The sequence below is a fragment of the Crocodylus porosus genome, unplaced genomic scaffold (genome assembly GCF_001723895.1).
Source record: "Crocodylus porosus isolate Cpor-Errol unplaced genomic scaffold, CroPor_comp1, whole genome shotgun sequence".
In the NCBI taxonomy this organism is placed as follows: Eukaryota; Metazoa; Chordata; order Crocodylia; family Crocodylidae; genus Crocodylus; species Crocodylus porosus.
In genome coordinates this window covers 25762333-25776827 of record NW_017728931.1, presented here as the reverse complement: position 1 = coordinate 25776827, position 14495 = coordinate 25762333, and the positions used below count along the sequence as shown (strand labels likewise).

The following is a 14495-nucleotide window of genomic DNA, read 5'->3' as shown; positions in this document are numbered from 1 at the left end:
GAGGAACTTCACAGTTACAGTGGCCAAGGTCTGGAATGGCTCCCAAGGGAGGTGGTGCTCTCCCTTACCCTGGGGGTCTTCAAGAGGAGGTTGGATGGGCATCTGGCTGGGGTCATCTGAACCCAGCACTCTTTCCTGTCTATGCAGGAGGTCAGACTTGATAATCTATTGAGGTCCCTTCCAACCCTAACATCTATGAATCTATGACTTGACAGTACATTAAGCTAGTGGTGCTCAACTTCCTGGCCCCACACACCAGATGAGTGACACAGGGCCTGTCCATGAGCTAGATCTGACCCATGCACCAAGATTTGACCTGCATGCTCAGATTAAGCCTTATACTGCCTTGACTTTGGGAAGGATTTAAATGTTTTGCCTGCTGTTTCTTCTCTTGCAAGCAGAAATTTAGATCAGGAGTTCAGATTGTTTGAAGGTCACATCTCATCTCAGAGACAAATAACTAACAAACTAGACTTGAAGGCTATTGCTGTCAGATTTATAGAAGACAAACACTGTTCTTTGCGTTTGAATGCAAAGAAAAGAATGTTGAAAGGTGCCAAAATCCTTGGTGCAGGATCCAGCATAAGGATTTTCAGTGCTGGTTACTTTAGTATGTTTGACATGAGCAACAAACAAGGAAAGGCAAATCCTTTAATAATATTTATGAAGTTGTTGGAGACAAGTGAGATACCAGAAGAAAAGGGCTGGCATAGTGGCCATCTTTTAAAAAGGCAAGAAAAGAGGACCTAAGGAACTACAGACTGGTTAGTCTCGCTTCAGTACCCAGGAACTTACTGGAGCATATCCTAACGAAGTCCATTTGCAAGGATCTGGAGGAGGAAAAGCTGATCACAAACACTCAGCCTGGATTTACTAAAAAGCATGATGTCAAACAAATTTGATCTCCTTCTTTGACAAAGTAACTACTTGGGGTGAGGAGGGATGAAGGGAATATATAGTGTGGATATATTGTATTTGGACTTCAGCAAGGCCTCTGACCTTCTCAGTGGGCTCAAGTTGCAGCAAGGGAACCTTCTCATGACCTTCTCATAAACGTGGATAGACAGCTCAAGCAAAGGGTAAATTATAAATGTTCAGTAGTGTGTGACTATGCTTGATTTTCTTACTGCTCAGCTTTCATAGCAATCTCAGCAAGTAGTGCTTCCTGTTTTCTGCATTTGACTAGGAGATTGTTCCACATTGTTCAGTTATGGCCTGGCTGAAGTTAGTAATGTTTTTGTCTTCTGAATGGATATAGCAATGCTGTACATTTGGTCATGAAAATTCCAGCTATATAAAATGCCGCAGTATACATCCTCAGCCAACTTATTCTGCTGCAAGCACATCAGACCTGTTAACTCTCACTGATGGCTTCCCATAGAATTTTGAATCGGCTTAAGAATTTCATTCTTTTATCCTCAAGGTATTCCATGGCTTGAGCCCAGAATATCTAAAAGAGCTCCTAAAGTTTTGGAATAAAATCTGTAGCTGGCAAATATACTGCCTGAACTCTAGATAACTCTTTACAGGAAGAATAAAGTCCGTAAGAGTGGGGACTTAGTTGCTGGTCTAAGAGTGTGATATGAACTCCCCAGGAGACAAACTGCTAATCTTACCACTCCCACTCCAAGTACAAGTTATATTTCTATGCTGTCATTTCTCTAACAATGTGGCAACACACATTTAAAAACAAAATAAAATTACCAAATGGCACTCTGATGCACATGCTTATGAAAGGATCAAAAATGTAATAGGTATATAGTCACTTTGTCTTAAGTTAACAATAGAATCTGTTTGGATGTGATAGGGATGAACACAGTGTTAAGTACCTCAGTTAAATAGATGGCCAGTGGTATCTGTGCTTAGTAAGGTTTGAACCTGGGGAAGACTTGTACAAGTCCATCTATCTCCACCAAACTGTTCTTTACCAAAGTCCTCTTTGTCCTCATCTGATGAAGCAGTCACATCTTTTCCAACATCAGCCACTGACGTGAACAAGTCCTGAAAGGCCTTGGAATCAGGACTGCAATGGGCATTGAAACAATAGTGATCCAAGAAAGATGCACGCAAGCAAGCTTTTGATTTTTCAGTTCTTCAGTACTGTTAATACTGCTCTCCTGATTAACACAAGTATGCTGGAGGAAGAAAAGCTGGTATACCTGTTGTTTTCCTTAACTTTGAATGGAATAAAAAAGCTCTATCAGAATCCATCTTAACAGGTTTCTGGTATTTTTATTCTTGTTCGACTCGGGAGTCTTTGGTACAGTCTGTGAAAAAAGGGTCCACTCTGGAATACAAGGACTTCAAGAAATTGAATCTTTTGGATATAATACAGTTATCTGTTTTTGTTCAACCTTGAATCGTAACTTATGAGCCACATTGCTAACTTTGACATGGGAGAGGATTTATTGCCCCATTCTATTTTGACTCCCACAGGCTTGTAGAGAGGAGCAAGAGGGAGATCATTATCATGAGTCAGATGCCAGGAATATTTTTACTTTACTGGAAATGCACAGAGGACCACTTGTCACATTCACACTCTGTTTCCAAAATTCAAAGCTACTTATTGTGCCTAAAAGAATTGTTTTTCTTTACCTAGCTCCTTATCAGTTTGTTTAAATCTGATATCAGATAGATCTGATAGGCCTCCAGGATAGGCAACCTCAGTCTCTTCTTATGGGATAGCAAAAACATTTTTTCCCCCCAATTTAGCGATCCAGTCCCAGAAGTCATATGCAGATAATTGACCCCTTTCTTTGAGATGTTGTAGTTGGTGTGAATTTTACAGCCCTGTCCTTCATCCCCATCTTTTGGAGTTCTCTTCAGACATGAGCTTTGAATTTCAAGAGAAATGAGTTGCAGTCTTTCCATCCTTTTCATGCTCACATGGGAGCACAAGGTGACTGGACGTAAGTCTGGCCCTGGTGAACACTGCTACTCAGGAAAGATTCTGAGCTCATGCACTTGAGGTATGCGCATACCTACAGTGTGATCCATGTAGGCTACAACTTCTCAAAGAACCACAACTATATGTCTGGAAAGTTACCGTTCTGTTTCTTTCTTTTATCCATCTCTATATCATTTTTGATATTTGCTTATAAGTTGAAATATCTCAACCCTGATGTGACTTAGCCTCTCTCCTTACTAAACTGGCTTAAAGAATCCGTAAGATTCTGGTAGATGGCTATCTTGCCTTCTCACTGTAAAAACCTCACATGTAGTAAATCTGAAGTATCTTTATTTATTATTTCTTTCTCTCCTGAATCAAAAATGGGTTTTCACCCACTGTGACTAGTTTATTTAAACACGTGTCTTTCATAAGATATTCCTATTTCTGTGGTATAATAGACTGATATAACACGGTTTAACTCCCCAATACTGGGAATTCAGCTTTATAATTTAACACTACAAAATGCTGTAAAGTTAAGGCAGTGTATTTCCTACTGAAATCAAGGATTAGCTCAGTGCATGATTATTAGAACAAATATTACTGTATTCTGTATTATAATACAAGTATCCTAGTATGTAATAATTTTTAGGTATGAAACTACTAACTGGAGATGAAAGCCTTTTAGGAAGAAACACTGTTTTCTATTTATAATTTATTTGGGTTCCTAGATAAGTAAGACAGTTCCTTTTGAGTGAGAGAGATGCCAGGAGTGAGAAGTTATTTAAAAAACATCGTCTTCAATAAAGGTGGGTTATTTTACCTCAGAAGCAGGTTATAATACAAATAGGTTTGTTGCATTGCTAAAAAATCATAGGCACCACTGAAAATTATAAATGTCTTATACTGTTAGAAGTAGAAATAAGCACTGAAAATAAAACTTCAGTAAATTTGAACATATCTTGGATATATTTCTTAGTAACTTTTTCTTTTTTAGTCTGCCACAGGTGTGTATCTTACTGCTTTACCAACCCCTGGTGGTATTCAGATTGCTGGGAAGACTCCAAATGATGGCACCTATGAACAGCATATATCTCACATGCAAAAAAAAATAAATGATACAATAGCCAAAAACAAAGAGATTTATGAGATTAACCCTCCTGTAAGTAAAGTTCATGCAATCCTCAGTAAAGAGAATATCTGCTGTTGTTATTTCACGATATGCACATCCCTAAACTCTTGTGAGCGAAAGCAAGCAAAGCATAGGCCATTAAGATTAAGCTAAACTTATTCAGTATAATATTTATATAAATTTCATAGCTGGTGATGTTCTACAAGTCTCTTTCTATATTCCCATGCCAAATCGCACTTCAGAGACACAGGAGATCCTAGAGCATCAGCCAACAATCTGGAGCAGCGAAAAGTAACTTGCAACTTACTAGTCAGGGTATGCACTCTTGCTGACTGGATAGATATAATCTTATTTTTCCAGGCCGGAATCAGCTTTTCTGAACCCCCAAGTTGGGGAAGGCACAAGTCCTGACAAAACTGGACAATATGAAAAGATGCCTCTTAAGTCTAGTGCAAAAGTGAAAGTATCTGTCCCATCTTTTTCTTTCTTTCATTTTTCTGTTTATATCACAGGAGAGGATTATGGTGGGAAACTTCCACAAGTATTTTAAAGTAAGGCCTATAAGATGGATACAATTTGCTGCTTTGCCACGTTGAAAATGGAACTCTATGAATTCCCATACCTGATTTCAGGGACGGATTCTGGAAAAGGCAGTATCGAAACTGTCAACCTATGAGATATCTTTGAACTGTGAAGGGGCCTCTCTAGCTAGTCACCAGATAGAGAAGAATCTGTCCAGCCTGATAACTAGATTCAGGTCTCTTGATAGGAGGGTCATTCTTGGACACATGAATTAGCACCCTGTATCCTAGAAAGAAAGGGATATTTTCATTTTTTGAAGCAGAGTAATTGTAGCTGCCAAGTAGGACCTTTAAGACTATATGAGCCATCCCAATATTATAGTAGATTACCTCCATTTGCCAAAATTGATTCGGGTTGTGTGGGAGATGGTTGGGGATTTTTTAAGGGGAAAGAAAGGGTGCAGGCCCACTTCCACTCTGAGTGGCATTAAATAGCATCACATTCCATTAGATTTTATAGTGGTTTGGGCACTTAGTATTTCTCTGCTTAATGGGTTACTCTCTCATTTCACATGTATTTTCTCAGTAGCCCAGATTCCCTTTGCTTTCTCCAGTAAAGTGAGGAATACCTTTCCATTTTTGTAACTTCCCTTATTTAAGAAAAGTAATGTCAATTATAATGTATTATAATGCAATCCTCTCCATATCCAGAAACCTCCAAATGACGTTGAATGGCTGGGGCTGTCTTCAGAACTGGGTAGCAGTATTGATTGAATATAGGTATAATAGGATCTCTTTCTCTCTTCTAGTTTAGTGTAGGCTATATTGCTTCCTACTTCTCAAACCCTAAGAGAAATTGCCTGGGGAGAAATGATATCTGTTATTAGACCAACAAGATTTTTGCAAAAAAACAAATTCTTTAATTGCAAGCTTTTGGGCACAAACCCTTCATCAGGCATTGGGAGAAAAGATTGTAAAAGTTCTCCTGGGTAGAAATGAAAGTTCATCTTTCATAGGTTTCATAGGTTTTCACAGAGTCAATAGATGGAAAACTCCTCTGTGCAGTCGGTTCATAGTTGGTATGAAGCTTCTCACCTCCTGTGATGATGCAAATTACCTTGAAACAAAGGGAGGAGCAGGATCTCAGGTTTCAGGATGCCTAAAGATACCTGGATACCTAAGGAGAAAAAATAACTTATTAAATTTTTTTAATGAAGAAAAATACATTTGTGAATATGTTCTCTTAAACTGTTAAGTACCAGCAGTTAATTTATCTGTGTTGATGATAGATCTGTTTTATTTCTTATTGTTCTTTTATGCATTGTGTAAGTTAAAAAAAAAAAAAAAAAGGTTCATTTCATTGTTAATCATTCAGGGTCATGTGTATGAGAACCCTTTTGGCTAAAATCAAGTGTAGTGTAACATAATTCTAGTACAAAAAGAATCCTTATATCACAGACACAATAATTTTCTCTGAGTATTATGTGGTAGGGATAAATTAAATGAGTGAGAGACAGTCATGTGCATAGATATATCTTTTAATAGCTTAATTCTAAAATAAAATGATAGGAAAGAATTAAGAACAAATCTATTTACATTAAAGCAAGAATTGTTTCTAAATAAAAGCCAAAGGCTAGGATTTCTTAGGGTGATATTTTTCATTGGGCCATCTATGTAGTTGGGATAAAATTAGACAAGCTTTCAAATGCAAGACATTCTTTGATAGGTATGTGCCATAAAACCAATATCGGTGTTTAGTCCTTGGTTCTTAGTGTCCAGTTTATGAATTTTTGCTCCTAAGTTCATCTTTTAAAGGTGGTAGTTAGATTTTTCTTTGAAAATAGTGAGGTTTTCCTCCAAGAATAGTGAAGTCAGAGAGGGGAATGGCTTTTCTGTGGGAAATACGCCCCTCATGGCATGCATATGTCTGTCCTTTATATTTTTTTCTGTGAGAGTTCGCTCTGGTATGTAGTTGCTGTTTAGTTTGTATCTGCATAGTTGCCCTGTGGTACTTTATGCATTGGATCGAGTATATCATGTTTTGGGAAAGGCATGTGTAGAAACCATGAATTCTGGTGGGGCTTTTTTTAAGGTGGGAGTTTGTAAATAGCGGCAGTGAAGATGTGCTGACAGGTTAAGCATTTCTTGCCAAGGCAAGGCTTGTCCTGCTTGTTTGTCTGTTGGACAGTGGGGAAAAGTCTGATATTTGTTGACTGTAGGCTATAATTGTTTGATGATTCTTCTGATGAGTTCCAGTGTGGGGTGGGAGGTGACCTCAAGGGGTATGTAGCCAAAGTAGGTAGTGGGGAGAGGGAAGGTGTTGTATTGTATTGTAGCAGGTTACTGAGGGACATTTGCATAGCTCTTTTAAATGTACAATCTATTTCTTTCCTGGAGTGCTCTTTTTGTATAAAAGAAGATTTTATGCTGTCCAGGTAGGCTTCACGAGCATCCTCCTCAGAAAAAATGTGGTGGTATCTAAGGGCCTAGCTATAGATAACAGTTTTTTTGGTGTTCTTGGGATGATTGCTGGTCTTTGTCGTGCTAAATTTAATTAGGAATGGGATGGGATGGATGGAAATTAATCAATTGGTGAGACTATTCCTGTCTCAAATCCCAATTTATTGAACACCTAAGCACTACCGGTATTTAAGCAAGGCTTTAAATGCAGCACTTAACCTTTTAAGAAGACCCCAACAGTCAGTAATAGATATTATTTGTAAACCTTCCAATGGATAAAGCAAGTTCAGTGGGCCAAACAGCCTTGACTGTTCCAGGATTTACCTGTGTCATATTCTTGGCTTCAAGTTTCTCCAAATTTGTGATGTCTCTGTTTGCATTTTATACGGTTTCTTCGGGTTTTGGGTAGTTTTTGTGGTTGCTTGACATCAAGTTCCATGCAGTTTTTTGACTTAGAGTTGCAACTACTGCAGTTATGATTTTGTTTCACCATTTGTCCAATCAGCTTTTTCTGTTCACATGTCTTCTTTGTACTTAGTTGCATGCCTTTTACCTGTTTAGTTTGTGAACAGTGTTTAGTGAGCTGTATATTTTTTTTCATTGCGTAATATTACGTACCTTCTGCACAGATATCCACCAGTTATCTTTTATATTCATTTTTTTTCCTGTCAAACTGCTGTCTGTCTTCCTGTCTTGGATTGTTAAACCATATCCTCTCAACTTTCTGTTGGCAGGGGTTTCAAAAGGGTTATCTTAAACTGTGGCTTATTTGCTTCGTGCAGTTAATTAGATCTAGGTCCAAAATGGTGTTGTGTATGCTAAGCATTTTGCTGAAGTGACTTTCAGGCCTAGTCTTGTAGACATAAGTATGATGGTCTGTGGATTTTCTGTATCTAGTGGTTTGTGTGGTGGTTCCTGGATCTGAATTACGGTAACTAGAAACTAGAAAGTTCATATTGGTTTAGAAGTATTCCAGATAAACTTTGATTGAGGGATGATAGTCGTTAAACCTATGGTAGAAATCGATTAACTGAGTACAAGTGTTCAGTCCAGATAATAACTATACCTGAATTTATGTAATGTAGATATAGTTCAGGTTTGCTGCTGTTTTCTAGAAATTTTTCATCCAGATGTCCTATAAAGAGGTTGGTATATTGAGGGGCTATCTTTGTGCCCATAGTTAGGCCCATGGTTTGGGAGAAGTGATGATTATTGAAAGTGAAGTTGTTGTGAGTGAGCATGAAATGGGTAAGTTGTGCAACATGTTGCTCAGGATCTGAGTCCACTCTATCTTCTTGAAGGTATTTAGGGCTGGCAGCTGTGATGTGAGGCTGCTTACAGACATGGGGAGTGAAGGGGCAGGGGAAGTGCTTTACTTTCAGCTTGGTGCGCACCCATGCTGAGCGCAGCATGTGCCCAGAAGAGCAGTTGCGTCAGGTTGACTTGGCTCACCCAACGTATGTCTAGCTCATGGGCTTCAGTGGAGGTTTTTGGTGCTTGTATCTAATAGTGGTTGAATCAGCTAATAGATAAAATCTCCAGAAAGACCTGCTGAAGTGTGCAAGCTATACAGAGGAAGAGCTGGGTCAAACGGATGAAATTCCACTTCTGATAAAGCATAGTTTTTTATTTTGTTTTGTTGTTTTTCCTCTCCAAGGAAAAAAGGTTGTTGTGGTCCTGGCTTTTGTGGGATTTTTCCTTTTAGCTTTCTTCCTGAAATAAATTATTTTCATGTTATGAGATCGGTAAGACATTAGGAACTCAAATCCATTATAATAAATGCTAATGCTTCATGAAATTTATTTAAATGCTGTTTCAGGAGATACCAGAAGAAATCATAGGGTCTCCCATTCCGGAACCAAGGCAACGTTCTAGGCTGCTAAGATCTCAGTCAGAAAGTTCTGATGAAGTTACCGAACTAGACCTTTCACATGGGAAAAAGGATGCTTTTGTCTTGGAGGTAATATCCATGTCTATAATGCTTGTGTTCCTACATTTTGTTGTAAAATGACTGTAGAAAACAGAGAAGTCATCACTTTTATTTCCATACTCTCCTAAATTGCAGAAGAGATCTTCATTTCTTTGTAAGTAAAAACTGGAAAATTGAAGTTTGAGTCACCTCCTCTACTCTACTCTCCTATTGTTTTTCAGACAGCTGGTCTCTGTTGGCCCTATTCCAAACAAGAATCTCCTTTTGTTATTGTGAAGCAGTACTAAGAATGGTAGCAAAAAGATAGTAAGGACTGCTGTTTGCCCCCTCCTTCTCCTCCCCCCACCCCCAAAAAATCAATATGAACATAGTCTTGTGTGCTAGCACTTCAGCATTTAGTGCTGTGCCACCATAGTTAGCTAAAAATCCCTTTGCTTTTCATGAAGGGGCTTGCTATTATTTTTAACAACAACAATAGTCACAATAACAGCAACTCCCTTTCATGAAAACCAAAAGGATTTCTTCATGTTCTTGTTGTTGTTATAATACGCCACCCTTTCCAGAAGACTAAGCTTACAACAAACTTTTTTGAAGCTGCAATTGTTTTCAACAATCAAAAGGCCCTAGAGTTTTGTGTCAGCTGAATAAATACGTGTTATAATTTAAAGCAGGGCTTGGCAACATGTGGCCTGTGGGCCAGATCCAGCTCACAGCTGTTGGATCTGGCCTGTGGAGCAGTCTTCAGAGACATTCAGTGGCAGGCAGCTGCACCGTCACCACAGTATGGTGCTTTGCAGCAGTATGGAGGAGCAGTGGCAGCCAGGTCCTCACCCTGGCCCACCTTTGTTCTGACCTAGATCATTCTAGCATGCCACCAGAAAATGTTGATCCCTCATTTAAAGTATCAATTCTTTTTCTGAAAATAAATAGCTAGTTTATTATTTTATTTCTAAATAAATGCTTTGAAATATTATTCCACTGGAAGTGATGTATCAAAACTTCTGAAATTGTAAATTTTGAAGAGTTTTTAAAATAAGCATTGTATGAAAGCTTGGAGAAGTAGACTATTTAGTTTTAAATGATCCAAATAGTATAGCTTGGTTTATTACTTGCAAATTAAAGTTCACTTTCAGAAATTAACATGAAATCAAAACTTTTAGTATGCGTTTCCAAAAATGAGTAGCCAAAAGTTAGGTGAAACCTTACTTCAAATTTAAATGAAATAGACTGAGTTTCAAAAGTATGAAGTCATAGAATCATAGAAAATTAGGATTGGAAGGGACTTCAGGAGGTCATCTAGCTCAGCCCCCTGCTCAGAGCCGGATCATCCCCAACTAGATCATCCCAGCCAAGGTTTTGTCTAGCCGGGTCTTGAAAACCTCCAAGGATGGAGATTTCATAGGTAACCTGTTCCAGTGCTTTGTTACCCTCCTAGTGAGAGAACTTTTCCTAGTTTCTAACTTAAACTTCCCTTTCTGCAACTTGAGCCCATTGCTCCTTGTTCTGTTATCTGCCACCACTGAGAGAGAGAGTCTAGCTCCAACCTCTTTGGAACCACCCTTCATGTAATTTGAAGACTCTTATAAAATCCCCTCTGTGTTCTCTTCTTCACACTCAATAAGCCGTGTGCCTTCAGCCTCTTCTAATGTTTCCCAGCTCTCACACCATTTTCATTTCCCTCCTCTGGACTCTCCAATTTGTACATGTCCTTTCTATAGGACACAGTACTCCAGATGTGGCTTCACCAGTACCAAATAAAGGAGAAGAATCACTGCCCTCAAACTGCTGGCAAAGCTTCTAATAATGCAGCCCAGTATGCCATTAGCCTTCTTCATAACAAGGGCACACTATTAACTTTATTCAGCTTACTGTCCACTGTAATCCCGAGATCCTTTTCTGCAAAGCTGCTGCTCAGCTAGTTGGTCCCCAGCCTGTACCAGTTCATGCGATTTTTCCATCCTAAATGTAGGACTTTGCACTTATCCTCATGGAACCCCATGAGATTTCTTTTGGTCCAATCCTCCAATTTGCCTAGATCTCTCTGAATCATATCCCTACCCTCCAGCCTCCCAGCTTGGTGTCATCTACAAAGTTACTAACGGTGCACTGTATGCCAGGTTCCAGGTCATTGATGAAGGTATTGAACAAAACTGGCCCCAGAACCAACCCCTGGGGCACTTCACTTGATACTGGTTACCAACTAGACATTGAGCCATTGATTGCTACTCATTGAGCCCAACTATCCAGCTTTACAGTCCATTCAGATTGCAAGAATGTTGTAAGAAATGTATCAAAAGCCTTCCTAAAGTCGATGTATATTACATTTGCTGCTCTTCCCCATATCCATGGAGCCAGTCATCTCGTCAAAGAAGGCCATCAGATTGATCAGGCATGACTTGCCCTTGGTGAATCCATGCTGACTTCCTAGTCTTCATCTTCTCCTCCAAGTACTTAGATATGACTTCCTGGAGGACCTGCTCCATGTTTTTCCCAGGGCCTGAGGTGAAGTTTACCTTAGCAGTTCCCAGTCCTGTAATTTATGTAAATCCATAAATGGGTTCATATGAAAGTAGGGCTGAAAGAAACCTGATGAGGTCATCTAGCTCAGCCTCCTGCTTAAGGTAGGATCATCCTTGACTGAACCATCCCAGCCAAGTGTCTGTCTAACCTGCTCTTGAAAACTTCCAAGAATGGAGATTCTGTAAGTAGCCTGTTCCAGAGCTTGACCACCATTACTCATAGTGAAAAATCCTCCAAATCTCCAACCTAAACCTTCCCTGCTGCATCCTAAGGCCATTGCGCTCATCCAAGACAAGCTCAGGGCAAATCAGCCTGTGCAGGGCCTGGATGTGGCAGGGCGGGGTGGTGGCAAGCAGCCAGACACAAAGCCAGCCTGGCTCCACAGGGCCTAGGTCTTGCCCCGATTTGCCTCCCCCCGGCCCCCAGGATGGCCCTGGCTCCCAGTCCTGTTCCTTACAGTCCCAAAGAAAACCCTATCTTCTTTGTAATCACTCTTCAGGTACATGAAGACTCTTATCAAATTCCCCCCTTAGTTGTCTCTTCTCCAGACTGAATAACCTTAATTCGTTCAACATTTCCTTATATCATTAATAATATGAGACCTTTCCCAAGCTTCTAATCATTGTTTTTGCTCTGCACTAGGCTCTGTCCAAATCCTTCTTAAAGTGTGGGGACCCAAAACGAGACATGTTAGTCCAGGTGAGGCCTCACCGGTGCTGACTAGAGCAGAAAAATAACCTCCCTTGATTTGTAAGTGACACTTCTGTTGATGCAACCCAGTACGCTGTTGGCTCATAATCAGTTTATGGTCTACTGGGGATGGTAGGGAGAGTTTTCTGGCAGCTGCTGGAGAGGTCCTTCTCTGCAGTACGGAAGCCTAGCCAGTTGTTCCCTAATCTGAATATATGCATGGAATTATTCTGTTCAAGTGTAGCACTTCACACTTGTCCTTGTTGAATCTTACCTAATTGATTGTGGACTGTTTCTCCAGTCCATCCAGGTCATTCTGGATCCTATCTCTGCCCTTCAGAGTATCTGCTACTCCACCAAACTTAGTGGCATCCAAAAATTTGTCAGTTGTGTACTTAATCCCATTATCCATTAATATTTATTTAATGAAGATATTAAATAATATTGGACCAAGGACAGACCCCTGCGGAACCCCACTTGATAGCTCCTCCCAACTAGATGCTAAGCCATTGATAACTGTTTAAACCAAATATTAAAATCTGGGGTTTTTTTATGTAGTAATAATCCAATTGCAATACTTCTGTCTTACTGACACTACCTGTTGCAACAAATGGATAGGAAGAGTTTAGTATACTATGATTTTTTTTTCAGATTGATGATACAGATGCAATGGAAGATGTACATTCTTTATTGACAGATGCTCCACCACCTCCAGGTATCTTTAAAACATTTCACCCGATGTGATTAAAGTAGTTATAAGCTACTGGTAATCAGTTTCACCATATACTAGATAAAATAGAATTGTACAAGATCGTAAAGCTCAGAGCCAGAGTGGGGAAAAGGTCTGTGCAGTATTGTATTAGCTTGGAACAAAATTCAAAAAGCAGTTTGTATACCATTAATCTATTTTGGGAATCACTGTTGCCTGAAACTTTAGGCAAGGGAAATTCTTGAGTAGTACTGTGCTGCTTGCTGGTCATTTGTTTGTACCATTAGTAGAAATTCAGTATGGCAGTTGGGTTCAACATTTTTTAGGTGTTTTCAACTCATGAAATGGTATCTCCGGATTATTAAATTCTGGATACCCAATGTAAAAGCTTCACTGAAAATACAAAATTATGTTTCTTTTAGTGAGCAGAAGCAAGCTCTGATAGTCCCTCATCCTCTGTAGGAGGGCAGGAAGCAGGAATGCTACTTACTTAGGCTGCCTATACATGTGGTCCCAGGAGAGTGGAGGAGGGGTGGGGGGGACATTGTAATTAGAGCAGCTCTTTGGAGCTCGATGAGCTTTAAAGTACCCCCACCGCCAGTTTGAAACATGGGACGCTGAATACATGAGATGTTGCTGGGATGCTGCAGCATGCTGGAGCGTTCTGATTAAAGTGCTCCAACAGATCTGATTAATCTTTAGCCACCCTTAATGTCAAACTCGCCTCCTATCCTGGACTGGGTCCAAATTGCAGGGCTCCTTGGTGGAGCAAGCTGCTGTTTGCTATGGTGGAGATGAGTCAACCAGCTGGGGGGCAAGAAGGACTGCATCAGCACAGTCTTAGTTGGCTCCCTGCTGCTGACAGATATGGCCACTGGTGCCCCATAGCTCCAGATTCAATGGCAGGGCCTGCCCCTCAGATTCCTTGGTCCCCCCCCCCGGAGCCATTTTGGCTGGATGGACTGGTTCCAAGGGCCAGATCAAGGTCAGGGACTTTACAGTATCTGTTACCTGCAGTGAGGTGATAGATGTTAGCAAGCAGAGCGGTTTGTAATCTCTTCAATACTTTACAGACTCGCAAGGACTTACAACATATAAAAACTAAGAATCAGTTAGGAGACTTGGACTTTAAATAGCTATATTTTTCATTGTGATAGAAAATAAACATTGAAAGTATAGTGGAATGGATGCTAGAACTTCATAAAAGGATACAGTTAGTGATCTATAGTTTTATTACACATTTTCAGCAATAGCTAATTTGCCAAAAATGTTCTTCCAGTTGCCCTAAAATTATGAATTTGGATTTAATTTGGCAAATAATTTTGTTTAGAAGACTTTTGGGGGCAGAGAGGGGGAAAGACAGAGGAGCCTTTAACAAACTTGAGGTTTTTCTCTGTTGCCTGTTATCCCATGGAATAGTTATTCCCAGGAGAGAGTCAAGAGGACTCACCCCTGAATATGCTACAGTTTAGTGGCTAGGTTTCCCCAACCTTCCAAGGCAGTGCCCTAGGTTCAAATACACTTTCTGTCTTATTCAGGGAAGTATCTGAATAAGTCTCCCACCTCTCCATGTTGTAAACACTGAGCTGGAGATGTTCTAGGGTGGTTTCCCCTCAAACTCTCCTATTAATGCTCTTCTGCTATAA

The 14495-nt window shown here is 39.9% G+C and overlaps 1 protein-coding gene across 10 annotated transcripts in view; it reads left to right on the top strand.

Moving 5' to 3' along the window:
* The window catches only part of C2CD5 (C2 calcium dependent domain containing 5), a 112324-nt gene that overhangs the window by 70404 nt on the left and 27425 nt on the right, over positions 1-14495 (top strand). For all 10 annotated transcript variants that reach the window (XM_019544436.1, XM_019544432.1, XM_019544428.1 and 7 more), the window contains 3 exons: positions 3885-4049; positions 8820-8960; positions 12792-12855. In XM_019544436.1, coding sequence (XP_019399981.1) covers positions 3885-4049; positions 8820-8960; positions 12792-12855 — 370 coding nt within the window. The remainder of the gene's footprint in view (positions 1-3884; positions 4050-8819; positions 8961-12791; positions 12856-14495) is intronic.